The sequence below is a fragment of the Colias croceus genome, chromosome 21 (assembly GCF_905220415.1).
Source record: "Colias croceus chromosome 21, ilColCroc2.1".
NCBI lineage: Eukaryota > Metazoa > Arthropoda > Insecta > Lepidoptera > Pieridae > Colias > Colias croceus.
The window spans coordinates 4,575,566-4,593,452 of NC_059557.1; the positions used below are offsets into that span (position 1 = coordinate 4,575,566).

The following is a 17,887-nucleotide window of genomic DNA, read 5'->3' on the forward strand; positions in this document are numbered from 1 at the left end:
ATTAAAATTATTTGAAGAGCTTGGTAGTAAAACGATATCGATAATTATACGTTTTAAAACAAAATTCTTCAACCGAATAAAAAGATACAATTATACAATTGACTGATGATAGTGTACCTATGTTTAAATGGTATGTAGGTATGAATTACGAGAACACACAAGTATAGGTCAAATTTTGACACCTGTGTTGTAATTTTGACCTTTCCATTTGATATTATCATTAAAGTGTTAATGATTGTTTTATAAACGGCCATTTTGTTTTATGGTCGATTTGCGCTATTCATGTATGTATCTACGTTTTATTATAGTACCTATGCAGATGTAATGTTTATTTAGATAAAATATTTTAAGAGTTTTAATGATGTAGAGTTAGTTATATATGGATAATGAGTTATAATATATTATAACATATTAAATAGGTGTAATGTCTCATTTTCTATACAGATTTAACAATGTTTAAGTATAAATGACAGAAATATTAGAAAATTTGTATGATTCGCTCTTAATTAATGTAAAAAAACACAAACTAAGTATTTATGTGATAACTAAATCTCAATTTGAATACATCAAGTACAAAAAATGTAAAAATCTTCAGTTTATCTAAAATCTGATAATTTATACTGAAGATAAGCCCCGACATATCGGCTAAGCATGTCGTCTAATTTAAGTCTCAATAAAACCAAATATATGGTCAGATATTATGTATTAAAAAAAAGGTATACATTTTTAAAGAGACTGCCAAAAACCATCTGTTTTGTATCCTTGATCCTTACTTTTGTTATTATTATACAGGATTTTCTCTAGACGAAAATTATTAATTATTCAAATTAACCTGTTCGGAACTTTTGTCACGTTTTTACATTTGATATGAAAATTCGTTAGAGCATTTTTTGCATAAAAGAGAAAGACCTTGAATGATAGAATCGATATAATGTGATGACGTTATTATTATAATAATTAAGTATATATTATTATGTTTTTTAGACTCAATTCGTTGGAAATAAAACCGGCTGAAATGTGTTGTTTTTTTGGTAATATAATATTTATTGTTGTCTGACTTTTATTTAGTATTAAATTTACATATTGCATATGAAAATTTTCCTTACAGGATGTTTTAGAGTTTTAAAGGAAAGCAATGTCCACACTATTCACAAGACCTCTTATTACATTGTATGAAGTATCTAATATCTAATCATAAGTATATTATAAATAGGTGTTTCTTTATTATATAAATACGTGCTTCTTGCTGAGGTATATAAAATAATGATTATAATGGATTGGAGAAGGTTAGGAGAATAATAAAATCTTAATAAACTACAAAATGTAATCAACTTTTAATCAAACGAAAGCTTTGCAAAACCATACTTTTATAAAATTCATATACATGCACATCATATTTCACAGAACGCACGTGACTTTAAAAAAAATGATTATATTATATCCTATTAAAAACACTGCCATAAAGTCTGTATATGTCAAGGTCTCTCTTTTTTGGACATAAAATAATCATTATCATGTTAATGAACTAACGAAATTCAATCTTCACATCTTCATATTATAATCTTCAAGTATGTTAGTTTATTTATTACGGTTCATTAATACAACTCCTTGAAATTTGAAGGTTAATAGTTCTTGATTTTTAGTCTATAAACAATATAATGTTTTTAATTTCTTCTTTATTTGAAGACTGCGGAAACTTGTGAATATACAATAATGATCCTTGCATTGATCGAAAATATTTTAGTGAATGTACCGTATTACGTATAAATTATTAGATAATATGTTTTAATTTTGTAGATAGACTGATATTTATATAAAAAATAGGGATCCGTATGAAATAATTCAACTATAGTAGTATAGTTACGTTCGAAGCTATATTTTGAAAAGGAAATAAAATGACTGTAAGATGTAACTTTTCTCGTTACTAATAATTTCAGTCTAATTACTTACTAAATCACTTAGTTTACAATTATAGCGTAAATAATCCCAGAAACAATAAAATCACACAAAAGAAAATAAAATATAAATATTCTCAAATACAGTAAAACCACGTTAAACTTACTTATAACACGTACAAACGCAATAATTACTATTTACACAAAGACTAGGTACCAAAGATGTGTTTGTTTTAGCTGACCTTTTGGATCATGATTTTGACATATACCTGACGTTTCATTAAAACCATCATACATTTACTATGCAATTATCAACTAATTATATGCATTAGGAGCTATTTTTTATGATTCATTTGAATACGGCGATAATATCTGTTCACGCGTTTGTTCAAACACAATGCTATAATAGGAATTGCTAAGCCATAAAGAGCATTGTTCTGAATCGACGTATTGAATTATTAAACAAAATGTGTTGGCAAAAAGTTGGATTTCAGAGAATACTAGAATGTGGTAACCAAATTGAAACTGATATGCAATAAATCTTGTCTTATATATAAAATTCTCGTGTCACAATGTTAGTCTGCATACTCCTCCGAAACGGCTTGACCGATTCTTATGAAATTTTCTGTGCATATCGGGTAAGTCTGAGAATCGGCCAACATCTATTTTTCATATGTACCACGGGCAAAGCCGGGGCGGACCGCTAGTATTATATAAAAAAATGTATGTAATAGATACCTACCTAGGTTGAATAAAAATGTAGGATACATTTTATTCAAGGCTACAACTATCGTTACGTCTGATCGTTACAGTATTGTCCCTTTTACACCAATTATGTATATCAAAAAAGGAACTATACATTTCAAAAATCATAGAAATGTTGTCAACAATTAACATCTCCATCGTAGAAATGAAATGCTTCGATTTATTTGAAGAATGCAGTACCTTTATTTAATATTTGTATAAATAAAATGACATATTTAGCATGAACAACTTTATACTAACGTAAATTATTTAAAATATTCCAAAAACATAATATTTAAAAGCATATTTTCGTATACTTTCGTAACAAACGTCGGTGTGAAGCTCTCCCATTGTCCGTAAGAAATGACAAGTTGCCCAACGCCCATTGTTTTAGTTAACTCATTCAAGTGGCTTGCCCTCGAATTTTGGCATAATTAATCGTATAATAGATTGATGGACTACATTCAGTGTGAATTTAAAACAACGCAACGGATAAACTGTTGTACTTTATATTGAAACTACATGTGCCGAAACCGCGGTCAAAATTAGGTAAGTATAGCCACAGTTGACAGATATATACTACGTACATACAGTTAGGAAACTAAGCCCCTGCGATGAAATTATGACGTATAGCTATAGGGCTGTTACCTTTTTGATATTTAACCGACTTCAAAAATGGAGGAGGTTATCAATTCGGCCTGTATATTTCTGTTTGCTTTTTTTTCACAGTTGACTTTGTGGTAATTTTGAGATTAAAACCCGTTAAAATTAAAAAATGGTGTAGCCTAAATATGAATTTACAAGAAGAAACAATCTCAATAAAATATATACCTTGTTTTTACAAGGTAAAAACGTACCTATTTACTTTTGTAAATAGGTACGTTTTTTTCAGTGCTATATTTCGAAATCTTGTCTTTTTTGGACGCCGAGGGCTATTTTAATGTAGGTACCTACCTAAATTATTTATAATGCTTGATATTTGTATGATACAACGTATGTATTCAATAATTATTTTAAACCAGAATTAACAATACTTGTATGTAGGTATACCTACTAAATTATTTTTAAAACGATAAATTAAATTAAATTAAAAAACACAAAATATGCAAAAATAAATTAAAATTATTATTATACGAACATAGAACCTCCTTTTATATAACCTTTTTGTTTTAGGATGAAAAAGAAAATAGTTTGACAGGCTTACTGCTTGACAAAGTGGTAAAGTCACGTATCGATAAAATACAATAATTATTATAATATCTATCTTTTTCTTCCCTAATATTTACGTAATTATGCACATAAATTTAAACAAGATTTTTTAAGGTTTCCATTTTTTAGATTTTCGTGCTCTTCTAGATTGCGTAAAAAATAGATGCGGTCTTTAAACAGACTGGTCTCCTAATAGGTACTATTTGTAGCTATCATTTTGGTAGAAAATATGTCAACATAATTTAAAACTCATACTGCCATATCTATAGAAATTAAAAAATAGTCTCTTTTTAACTTGTAGTCAGATACGATACAGATATATATTTATTGAAAGGGCTACAAACTGAAACAATCGATATTTATTTAATGTAAATGACATCACTTTAAACTTTTTTCCATACTATATTCAAAATCTGTGGATGTGTCACCCGCTACTATCGATCCCCCTCAATACCCTCGAAAACACGCTTTATGGGGGGGGGAGCCATTTCGAGAATTTTGTATGAAGTTTCCTTACTGTATGTATCTGTATATTGTGGTATAGCTCATATTGTGTTATTCCGACCGATATTACAGTAAATTTTCATCCAAATCCGTTCTGTATCTTTTGACTTTTGAGCTAATTCGTTACAAATACATACAAATCTTTCCTTTTTAATATTTAAACTGTTTTCTTGTAGAGGCTTATTGAGAGAAGGAAAATGCAATTAATTTGTTTAGGCAACCTTTAGGCACCTTTAGGAAACATATTTGTATGATAAGAGAGAGAGGCTTTATCTTTTATTTGTCAGTTTTGAACTATGAACCTCTCAGTTGAAACTTCATTCATGATAAGCTAAATGTCATTTAAGAGCTAGCGCGTAAGAGCAACTTTTGTCTCCGCAACTATTTTGTCTCTCCCATCAACTCTATGGGGAGTTGCGTCGCTACGTGCGCGTACTTTCTTCCTAGCCCATAGAGTTGATGGGAGAGACAAAATAGTTGCGGAGACAAAAGTTGCTCTTGTATGCTACCTCTAAATGTATATTTTAATAGTAAGGTACCTACTTTTAGTTTGCGATTTACACCGAAAATAATAACCTGAATCTACAAAAATGACAATATAATAACTGAATTGTCACAATGCTTGATAAAAACCGAATTAAATGCCTACTGCAACGAAAATTGCAATTTGTCAACAAAGGCTCAGTTAACGATTTAAAATCAGATAAGAAAAAAAGCAGCCTTTCGTCTTTTAAACAATAAATTATCTGCTATTAAGATTATCTCTCTCAAAATTTAGTTTGTGACATTAGACATAACTTACTATAAATAATATTCGAATCAAAAGTGGCATCAAAAATTCATATATCACAATATATGTACATGACTAAGCCATTGTCTAATGTCCTATAACGTAACTCACGCGCCAAAATAAGCGATCTTTACAAAACCACGACTGTAAAATCATTGAATTTGTGAGGCAAAGTCAGTGAAATATTAATAAGTCAAATGTCAAACATTTTAGCGATGCCACTTAGTCTGCGAACGTATGTTGTAACTTAAAGTTTACTTTACTGTTTATTGTTACTATTACTATCATACTATGTGCAATAGAATGATAATTTTATATTTTCACGGTGTGTGAAAATCGGTTACTATCTGGATAAATGTTACCTATGTAATAGATTTAAATGCCTATCTAGGTATATTTTAGTATTGAAGTAAAAAATAACAATATTTAAAGATATTTTTTCTAACTTTAAGCGTCTTCTAGCATGTTACAGAAAATAGTTAAAATAATGTTTCTAAAAATAATAATTAAAACAAAATGTACTATGTGTATCTCAGAATTATTTATCAATCTGTTAAAACCGCTGTTAAAATGCAATTTACTTGTATATTATGCGTATTCTAAGTATTTAAACTATTATTAATAACATTAAAGGTAAATAAAACCCCAAACAATGGACATAAAACTTAATACCAAAATCCAAAAAAAATATAGGTAATTTGTGTAACCTATGACCCCAAGATAATCTTTCGAACTCAAATCGTAATCGCTCCAGAGGCCATTTGCATGCACGATATTATTTGTAATATTCACATCAAACAAAACGCTAATTTATCTGAACGCATGAGAAAATTCAATTTTACAACATTAACCTTTGATTGCGAGGCTTCATTATGGTTATTTGAATGTTTGTGTATTTCAGGGCCGGTAATAAGAATTATTGTTTTATGTGTCTATTTGTGTGAAGTTTTACTCGTACGAAATATGAATTAAAATTTGTTCCTATTTTTATTAAGAGTAACAGGAAATTCTAATCTCTATGTATCTCTAATCTCTATATTTCAAATTTTAATAGCTAAACATTATCTGTCTTACTACAAAAGACAGGGTTTAACTTTAAGCGCAGGTTCTTTAATCTGGTTTTCGTATTTCACATAGACAACTAAAGTGACAGATCTCTGGTTTAAGTTACACTGTGTTTAAATTGTTTTGTGGTAGTCTAAAAACTTTCTCATAGGAAATAACATTATAAAAACGCCAACATATGCAAGAAACAAAAAGGGTCTAAAAACATTTCAAAACAAGACATTTACGACATCACAACTAATTACAAATCTTTGAACATAAATATAATTTATGACCATTCATAAGGAAAGAAGAAAATCAACTTATTACTTCACATATTTTGCATAAGTCACAATACTTACCATACATGAATAAGAACAAAGAAATATTTTCTTATATTGGACAATGTAGGCGTTGTGCTTTGCCAATAAATTCCTTCAATATAAAACCAAAGATACCTGTTATAATGTACTATAAATACACCGTCTACTTTCATATGAATAAATCTAACTTGTTAAAACGTAATAATGGCTAATTATAATTCTGCAGAGACTCAATTGGTATAAAGAAAAATTAAACCAAATTACAAAAATCAAAATATCAATTCGTTTTTCTGTAATTGAGCAAGCAATGCAATCATCCAAACTAACCAACATAATCTCTCACATTTGTAGAATTTCATCTGAAACAATACATCATTTGAATGTTAAACATCTTACTACTTAATTATACATATAAGTACGGATTCATGTATTCTTAAATCCGCATCTTAAAATTATTATAAATGCGAAAGTAACTCTGTAGCTGTCATACTGCCTAAACCACGGAACCGTTTGGGATGAAATTTGGCACACAGATAGCTTGAGATCTGAGAAAGATATAGGATGGGTTTTATTCCGGAAATCCCACGGCATTAAGCGAAAGCTAGAGTCTAATATTCAAATGTTAATCTATAGACCTAGTAAAAGAGAACGCATCAACTAAGATGCTCTTTATATGTTGCACAGGTTTGCAATTCTATAAAAGGTTATAACTTCGAATAGCAGGTTAAGGTATTTAACTATTTAGAGAGATTAAGTATTCCTTTCATAATATCCTACTATTTATATTGCAATGGAACTTACGTATTGATTACATACTTTGATTAATAATTGATAACAGAGAGAAATCGATCGATTTGGTGTCTGCTATTACGTTTTAAAGTACCAAAAATAATTTTTATAATAATTAATATGCCTTGATTAATTAATCAACAATAAGCAAATCTTATAAAGGTTATATATTTATTACATAAAATCATTCAAATTAAAACATCTCTAACTTTATTTATTTATTTTAAAATTTCATTCCTTTTAACGTCCAGCTATTCTGATGATTAACGCAAATGATAAAAACAGCTCAACGTTATATTTATGACAGTCGATAACAATTCTTTAATTCATTGTATTCATATAAGTACATTTAAATCACAATTATGTTAGAACTCAAGCCATGTAACTTGTTGACATATATGTAAATGTAATAGTCGACAAGTGAAAGTTCTCATCCCATCAGTTTCGACTTATGTAATAACTATAATAGTTCACTATAGATGTTACTACGATAAAGTACAAATTGCCTATGCAATAAAGTTTTGAATCGAATAAATAAACCCATAAAATACAGTATACTTTCGTACCATTTTTTTATCTTGAATTCGGTTATTCAACGAGGTATATAGAAACGCAATTAGATTAGAATCCGTCTTATTTTATTTGCAAATAGCCTTTACTTTATACGATTGAACAAAATTACATAAATAGATCCTAAATCATTAGACAAGATGACTTAAAAAATTTGTGACAAATCATCTTTGGCTCTACAATCTACGCTACTGCATACTAGTGTAAAAAAGAGCGCGTGTGCCGAGCACACGTGTCAGAAATGAGACTTCTTTGGCAAAATTAAAAGTTAACATAATCGTCGCCTCACTCCATGACATGACGGTATTCAGTTAAATTTAACTCTCAACGCGCCTAAAGAAGTTCCACTTAAAAAAATGTTTCAGTTATTTGTTATGTAGGTTTGAACAAAAAGGTGTGTAAAAATCCTATTTCTAAAAATAATAATCTACCTATTGTTTTGAATTGTTTGTCAGAAATCTATCCTTAAAAAACCAGTAAGCTTATAAAATTTAATACTAGAGCTAGACGATTGCACCACTATTTATTATAAAACGACTCTATCGGAATATTTTAACTTCAATATAAAAACGAGTATCTATATTATTGGGTTAATATGTTACTACCTGGTTTTTATACTAAATTAAATAATGACCCATCGTTCAACGCAAACAACTATAAGGAAGTAATATGTAACTAAATTAGTTAGACATCAATATCAATACCTTATATGGAAGAGGATCGCTTTAATAAAATATGGTAAATTTAGTTTATAATATAAAGCTGGTTTAGTTAAAACGAGATCCTACTGTAAAATTTGCATTATTTAAAATCTTTATTTAAAATCTTTATTGTATACAAAAACATAAATACAAATTTCACACACACAGACAGGACATTTGATGCGAAGGGCAGCTTTATTGCTTCAAGCAATTTCTTCCAAGCATAAATAGTTCCTATGCATTAATAAAAAGCATTATTTAATTAAGCTATTATTCATCTTTAATTATATTGTCTTGGTTTAGTTTTCATAACGTATTATAAAAACAATATTGATAAAATATGTATATTTCATTTTAAATGTTGTGAAGAATCTTCAAAATATTAAGTGCACATTTAACAGTAAAACAAATATGAAATTATGGCAACGTGTTGATCAAGGCCAATTGGAATTACAGTATATAATATTATAAATGCTAGGCCATTCTTTAAATATATTAAGTCAACTCATCTTAACATAACGTACGTATAGGTCACGACCTCTTAAAATATTCGCGAGGGAATTACGAAATGATTACATATGTAATTAGATGCAACGAAAACAACTATGTTTTACTATATAACTTGCATTCGAATAACAGTTATGTCAAGGGTACAAGTTCTTGTTTACGAATTTCATAGCCCTTAAAATTGCACAATACCTCAAAACTCAGAGACAGTAATTATGGGTTCTTCTCAATGCTATTTTGCAATATGGATAACAATTTACGACATCGTTTTGTACAATCTATAATAATATTATAAAGCTGAAGAGTTTATTGGTTTGTTTGTTTGCTTGAACGCGCTAATCTTTGGAACGAGTCCGGTTAAATAAATCATTTTTCTGTGAGATAGTTCATTCATCAAGGAAGGCTGTAGTATATCTAATCACGCTAAGAACAGTAGGAGCTGAGCAATGCGGTTAAAACCGCAGGGCACAGCTTGTTCTACTTCTATATAGTTATATATTATATAGTTTCTGCAATCTCATCAACCTTAGATTGCAGAAACGGTAACAGGGAAAATGAGAAACCTGAATTCGCTTTTCCTTGGATTTTTCCATGATAAATATTAATATTTTTGAAAAATATAGATTTGCATTCATGTCCGGATGTTAATTCATGATATGTAAATTTATAATATGATTTTGTTACTTTATTAAATAAAAATAAAATAAAAACATGGAAATAGTCAAACTTACCGCGATTCTCACTCCTTATGAATCCGTAACTATTGTCTACGAAACTTCGTAGCAAAAACGACGAAGCTTTACTACTGAGCTTTTAAATACAAATAATAATTAACAAGCCGTGTTTCTCAAGTAAGAAATTACATATTATTATATTGTTGAAATAAATTTATCAAGTCATTATTGAAGTTTATCCTATCTTATAAACCTTTTGTATAATTTTACATACAAAGAAACGCATGTATGTAAAACGATTCACATTGAATAGCATTTTAGTGTTATTAACAATTTTCTATGGGTTAATGTCCCTTTCAAGTGCCGGCAAGTTATAAATCATTTTGTTAGAATTGTCCAGTAAGTGAGAATTATTATGGGCAAAATTTATATAGAATTCATGTAGGTATTATTTGAAACTTTTCTATGAAATGTGTTAAGAAACATTATATTGCATAGAAAATGTTTGCTCTTACTATAAAATCTCGTATAGTTTTGTTTTCTATTACTAAGGAAGGTGTAAAGAACATATTAATAATTCTATATATATTATGTTTTGATACTAAAACTTGTTTTGATTTCAAATATTACGTAATCATGCTAAAATAATTTCTAGATATTATAATAATATGATCATGTTTCACAAAGTGAGAAAAACAGAAAGCTAGGGTGTAATAATAGTAATTTATATTCACATTCCATCAACTTAATTACTGTCTAATTTATTATATTAATATACTTAATACATAACACGATTATAGTGTGTATCATTTTAATAGATTGTTTAGCAACGTAATACTATGCTGTAATATAGGCTTGTAACCAATTAGTATAGTAACTTTGTAAATATTGCACGAATAAATATTGTTCAAAACAACATGTAATTTGGAATCTCAGTCAAAGCAATTTAAAAAAAAAATAAAAAATATACAATAGTAAATAAATTAAAGATTATTAAAATAATGCGATGCGGACCCCTAAATATTAGATACCCTTGGGAAAAGCAATATAAAAACAACTCTAAAGCACCTTAAAATTCATATTCTAAAAAAGAAAACGTAAAAATATCATTCATACTACAAAAACACGCACCACTTCTACTACATCACAGAACAAAACTCAACAAAATCCGAAATGAATCCACCAGTCACCACCTGCCCTCAAGTATGAATAACAGATTGTCACAGTTCATCGATTAAAGAACATAAACATAGGCGGTGTTCTTATCTTGTAAGCATTCATTGTAATCGTTTAATATGTCAGCGTTGCCCCTGACAACGGATGGGAACCGTGCTCTTATGTAATGGGCCCCATATTATACCAGTCGGACCAGTCGAGAACTGGGTGTATGGGCGTTTTTATTATCGCGGACTATTTGTTTTGAATTGTTAATTATTTATTAATTAGTAAGAAGATCAGTAAAGTATCGGATTAATATAATATTTGTTGAATTGTTTTACATTTAATAATAAATTTGTGTGAAGATGAAGTGGTATTAAGAGAGTATGAAAAAAGGGATAAGAAAAAATGGAAACAATAAGACCCTATTTATAAATATTATTATTTTTTCGAAATAAAAGATTTCAATTATTAAAAAAAGCACACCGCACTTACATCATGATAAATTTAAAATGATTTTTAAAACAGAGATATCGATTTAATAAAATAAATATTAAAGTACAGATGATTTACACAAATTATCCCCAATCGACGTGCAGCTGCAAAATAAATACATTTGTATTTAAATACCATTGAACAAATCAACATTACAAATAAATCTTCAAAAGCAATCCATAATTCACTTTTTGTCATGACAATAATTACCGTTAAATACGGGAATATTAAAAACGCATGGTCACCGTATGTTATGTCATATTGACCATGGCACAGATAATATTCAGTTATTCCATAAACCCTTTGAGGATTCACGCATAAATTTCGATTTCATTGAAGAATATATTACTTAGGTATTACTATTTTTGGTGTGGTCAATGTCGCATGACAATTTAACACCTATATATTACGAAAATACTTAATGCGAAATTTACGAGCGGTTTTTTTGTCAAAGCTTTGTGAAATGTATTTAAAAACGTATTAAGTGTAAGCGACCTTGGAGATGTATATTTATTAATAAAGAATGTAAATTACGATACAATCCTTATCCATCTAACGAAAATTCAATACTTTTTAACAATTCAGTCATAGTCCGTTGCCTAATACTAAAATATTTCTCATGATCTACTTCCAAACAAATTTTTTCATGCAAGTAAGTACAAATAGAAAGAATAATTAACTTTTTTATGCTTTATCTGTTCTTCTGAATCACGCAAATAAACAAATAACTACAGATAATATAATACTTTACATAGAGCTATAAAAAAGATCTACATAAATGACGACGTGACTTAGCAAATTGGAAACTCATCAAAGTTTCCAATTTGTAATCCATTAAAATATATTACAAATTAATATTTAAACAATACCCTCATCATTTTATTTATAATTTAACACTAGCTGTTCCCGCGGTTTCACTCGCATTGTTCCGCTCATGTTGGTCTTAGCGTGATGATATATAGCCTTATAGCCTTCCTCGATTCCTCGAGGCTATCTAACACCGAAATAATTTTTCAAATCGGACCAGTAGTTCCTGAGATTAGGGCGTTCAAACAAACAAACCAACTCTTTAGCTTTATAATATTAGTATAGATTCCACGTATTAGTCATAATAAAAACAAAATATGACGTGTGCATTACTGCGTCCCTTGAACTTTTGTAAATCATTTAATTACGTTGATGCTAACCTTTGAGAATGTTATTAATATTATACACTGATACATAATACAACATATGGCATTTTAGATTTTACTGCCATTTACAGATTGGGAGTTACTTGTTAACAAATAGTTATAACGCGTCGTTTAGCAAATTACTAATTTGATTGCTAATTGGAGTTTAATTAATTTAATTCTAGCTATAAAGTTAAAATTATATTGGATAAATGATAAAAATTAAACTCAAACTAAAAAATTTATTTATTCAATTAGACTTCTTTTAGAAGCACTTTCGAATCATCATTACATATTTTAACAATTATACCAATGTCCAAAATATATAGAGCGTACTTTTTTTATTTGGACATTTATTTACCTACATAAAACGTGTAGTTATCTACACATATAATATCTAACTATTATAATTTTATTTAAATTAAAAGCGACAAAATAGCATTCCCTTAAACCATGATCTTTCAGTAATTAAAACAAGGAAATAACGATCGCATAGATTTCAATTTGTTTACACGGAAACAGCTGAGTTCAAAGTTCTGACCTCACGAAATCTGTAAGCACAATTAAGAACAACGTGACCTGCCAGTGTTTAATTTTAACATTTCACGCTTCTTCAGATTGATTAAATACGTTATGGTTTGTAAAAATTGTCGCTTTTACGTTCGTTCATGATGTAGGTTTTTTTTTACAATATCACCTTGGACGAAGCATGAATAAAATGTGTTATATTATTTCGACTGTCTGCTTTTATTTTATTTATTGACTGATTTTTGAATGAAATAAATAACTCTAGATAATATAATTGGATTATCATGAACGATTAATTTTTGAGGTGAAATTAGCCATTGCCTTAAAAAGATGTATTTTAAAAATATTTTTGTTATAATACACGCATACAAACATACTATTATTGCCCACAACTTCGTCCGTCTTCAAAATAAATTTTCACGATACAATCTTTTGTTACCCCTATTTTATTCTATTGGGTACAACTTATCAAAGTCCTTACATATTAATAATTATATATATTTATTATTTATATATTTTTTATTATTAAAATGTATTAAATATCAATATTATATTGTTCCAGGTCCCCATGAAGCGGCTGTCATGCGTATAGCGACACTGATTGCACTCGTGCAGGTGAGATTAATTCTTCACGATTATTAACACTTTATAATATACTATTATAATGGGTAATTGATAAAATTATAGAGGTAGCACATGTTTGACTTTTCGCGTATAACATTTAAAGGCATTGCTTTGAAATTTGAATAATAAATACTAGATATAATTGCATGTTTAAATAGATGAAATAGCTACGCTGATATTCGTAGAACTAATAGGTAATTGATCTCATTTGAATTAATATGGGTTTCATCGGAAGCAATAATTTTCTTTTAACGCAGCTAAATGTAAATAATGAAATTCCAGATTTGGTTAAAAAGCTCTGATTGTAACAAATACACCGAATTTTGATTACAAAAAAAGATATTTTTCTAAATCTCTTTCTAGAGCCGACGCGTTTTCTCCATATATTTTAATGCCCCACAAATACATCAAAATTAGTTAACACAAAAGTATTATTTATGCTTATCCAACTGTAATCAATATTTCTCTTTTAAATACTAGCTGTAATCGACACTATTTCATCATAAAAGCTCGTGCAGTCAAAGGGCAGTCGTATACCATATGACGCAAGCATCTATTGTTGCAAACTTACGATCTTCTAGGATTTAAATTTTAAATGGATTTAGAAATACAGATGCGCAAGAGTATTAAATCATTATTATTTTACGAAATTTTGCCATAAATTGTGGGATAATTAGTATTGAAATAGAAGATATTGACGGGAATTTCAAACGAGAAGGCAAATAGCACCATAAATATTAGAAAATGACCATGAATCAATTCTCTATAATATATCTTCACGTATTTCTAAATTACATTCTACATAACTAAAGAAGGCATTGATTAGTCATTTATTTTATTAATAATAATATTTATTCACAATTATTTTGTTGTAGCTGTCGCTCGCTACAGCTGTTTCAGATGAGAACACGCTCACAGCAGCGGAGCTGAACCTAGAGCTTGCTGGAGACAATGCCCTCTCCCCATTCTACTCCTTCGAGTCCAGCGATGAGACCGGCGTGAACTTCGTGAGAGGATCCCGAGCTGCTGACTCGCCCCTCTCTCCAGATATTGATGTGCAATGCTCGGCGGATTTCATCGATGTTACTGTTGAATTCAGTGATGTCTTCGACGGTATTATTTACAGTAAGGGTTATTTGAATGACCCGAAGTGCAAGTAAGTCGACTGTTTGTTTTTTAGAGCTAAAACAGTGCGTAGATTATATTATTATAATGATTTTATCTATACTATAGGCAAAATAGGTGCATCAGCATATTATGTAATGTATTAAACCTCAGTATGATTTGACTAGTAACTTTAATCGAAAGTTCAAGAAAATTAATGGATTATACATTTTTTTTAAATAGATCACTAGGCAGGATTCGAACCCGGAACCCGAAATAAAAAAAATTGTATTTTGAATGGTACAAAACTAAAATATCATATTCAATATAATTTACTTATGTTAATGATTGTAAATATTTTGTAAATATATGCCTAAGTACTGATGGTTAATAAAATGTTAAGTCTTCAGTAAAACATAACATGTACTTAAATTTAAATTTTTTTTTAACATTTTGTAAATATGCTTGCAAATATTCTGTTATACTAACTTCTAAAAAAATATTCTAATACAATACAAAGTATTATCTCAGAACTTATATAAACTGATACAAAACAATATTAACTAATCTCAGACCTTGTGTAAATTGATAACAAAATGTTGCGCAATTCCAAAAATTACTCCTAATACCAATAACATATTTCTTAACAATGATCGTTTCCTAGGTACGTCTCCATCGGAGGCAGCCAGTCCCGGTACTCATTCAGAGTACCGTTGAACGGCTGCGGTACAAGACCTCTCTGCAATGCTTGTGGCACTGTTGATAATGTCCTCGTCTTCCAAACTGACGACTTCATCCAGGGCCCTAATGATTTTGCGAGGAAGGTAAGCATATATTCTAATACTATGCATAAGTAGTATATGTATAGGATTCAAAAGTTAAACTAAACTAGTTAAACCACAGAATAATAACTAGTAGCTAGCTATTTCAAACTCAAACTCAAACTCAAACATTTATATTTTATTCAATTATACTTCTTCGAGAAGCACTTTTGAAACGTCAATACATATTTCTAACATTTACCACCGATTCGGAAAGCAGTATCTATGGAGAAGAATCGGCAAGAAACTCCATAGTTGCTCTTTTAAATCATTTCAGTATTACAATTTAATTTTACAAAATATGTAAGTAACTGTACGTATATAATAGTATCGTAATATGCCAAAGAATATTACTAAAATGTAGGATGAGACTTTGAATAAGTATTACGTAGTTTCGCTTTTTTAAAACAATATTTTTGTCTTATGTCTTTTTTTTCCTCTTTAATACGGTCTTAGGCACTGAAACATACAAAAATAAAAACGAAAAACATGAGTGTATTTTTATAAGGTTTTCTTTTGTAAATTCTGTTCTTCTTGGTCACCAAATATCTTGATTAAACGCATTTGTTCATACTGTTTTTCCTTAACAGGTATCATGCGCGAGCACATATCTCGAAGTGAGCACTGGAGTAGTGAAAAAAGAGCAATCGCATGTATTGAAACTGAAACCTTTTATGGTTGATATGTTGGATGTTGTCGCAGTTCAGGGACCAGCTGGAGGATTGGAGTGCTGGATGGACATACAGAAAGGAGTCTTCCCTAATGTAAGTTCATGAGATTACCTTATTTCGAGAGAAAAGAGAAATCGCTCCAAAGCGATAAGGCCGCCAATTTTTACAGTGAAGTTATTTTTGTTTTTGAAACTATATTTTGTGTCTATGCATTGTGCAATAAAGTGTTTTTTTATTTTTTTAAAGAGTAAAATCTAGTGGAGCGGAATTTAAGTACATAATATGCTAGCTGTTAGTACTATGTCTACTACTAGTCTTTCAATCAGATTAGAACTAATTCATATTGTAATCCATTATTATAAATGCGAAAGTAACTCTGTCTGTTTGTTACTCAATCACGCCTAAACTACTGAACCAATTTTCATGAAATTTGCTATGGAGATATTTTGATACCCGAGAAACGACATATATTTTATATTTCCCGGAATAAAAAGTAGCCTAGTAGTAGGTTATCAAATAACTAAAGAGTACCTAATCGAGTGTTCTGCGATTATAGCTGTTAATTTTTAGTCTATAATATTTGAAAAAAATCATAATTTATATTTAAAATGACGTAAGTAACTTTTTTCAATATTTTTCCAGACAACTCCTTTGGAAAAGTCAATCAAAATTGGAGAATATTTGACCATTCTTATTTACTTGAAAGACGTCAGGAATCAATTCAGTTTGAAGGTTCACGATTGTTGGGCATATGATAACGAAGACTATGATAGCCCGAAAACGAGCAAAATACAGCTCACGGATAAGGAAGGATGTCCAAAGTATGTATAAAAAACATCAAATACATGTCTATTTGTAAAACATTATCACAAATGACTTAACAAGTTAATAATTATGCATGAAAAATATGAAATACCGTGAAAAGAAATTAGTTTTGTATCCAAAATATCGCTTATCGCTATTATCTGTAAATTACTGGCTACTGCAATGAAATTGATTTTCTTAGCAACACTGTCAATCGCAGATAAAGAAAATCTCTCAAAAATCCTGTTTTTAATATATTGTACTCAAAAGTACTTCTACTTCGCCATGTGTAATAAAATAACTAAAATACCATTATAATGCGATTTCAGGAAGAAGAAGTTGATTGATTTGTGGCAAAAAACAACAAACACCGGTAAGAGTGGAGCCACATTGATAACATATAGCAAAGTGAGCGCTTTCCGATTCCCTGAGACTGACCAAGTTTATTTGACATGTAATGTTGAGGTAATTATATTCACTTTACACTCTTTCGTATACGCAAATAGAAGATATTATTGCTATCGTTTAATAGAAAATAATAAAGAAAAATTAAATAACAAAAATCAATGAGCGTATGCATTCTTTTTAATTAACAAAAATTTATTTTATCACTTAACCCATTGAGCCCCAAGCGGCCCGATTGGTCCCAGGCACAATAGATTTTCTATTGTGTCTGTGGTTCCGGGGCCTGAGTTATTACACCAATTTGAAAATTCGTGTTATAGACTGGGGTAGATCCCTTTAAAAATAATAAAAAGTG

At 29.3% G+C, this 17,887-nt stretch overlaps 1 protein-coding gene across 1 annotated transcript in view; it reads left to right on the forward strand.

Moving 5' to 3' along the window:
* LOC123701252 (nascent polypeptide-associated complex subunit alpha, muscle-specific form-like) overlaps positions 1–17,887 on the forward strand; it is a 44,599-nt gene that overhangs the window by 18,171 nt on the left and 8,541 nt on the right. Inside the window, exons 2-7 of the mRNA XM_045648667.1 lie at positions 13,666–13,718; positions 14,603–14,883; positions 15,496–15,655; positions 16,243–16,416; positions 16,966–17,144; positions 17,457–17,592. Of these exons, the coding sequence (XP_045504623.1) occupies positions 13,686–13,718; positions 14,603–14,883; positions 15,496–15,655; positions 16,243–16,416; positions 16,966–17,144; positions 17,457–17,592 (963 nt within the window). The 5' untranslated portion in view covers positions 13,666–13,685. The remainder of the gene's footprint in view (positions 1–13,665; positions 13,719–14,602; positions 14,884–15,495; positions 15,656–16,242; positions 16,417–16,965; positions 17,145–17,456; positions 17,593–17,887) is intronic.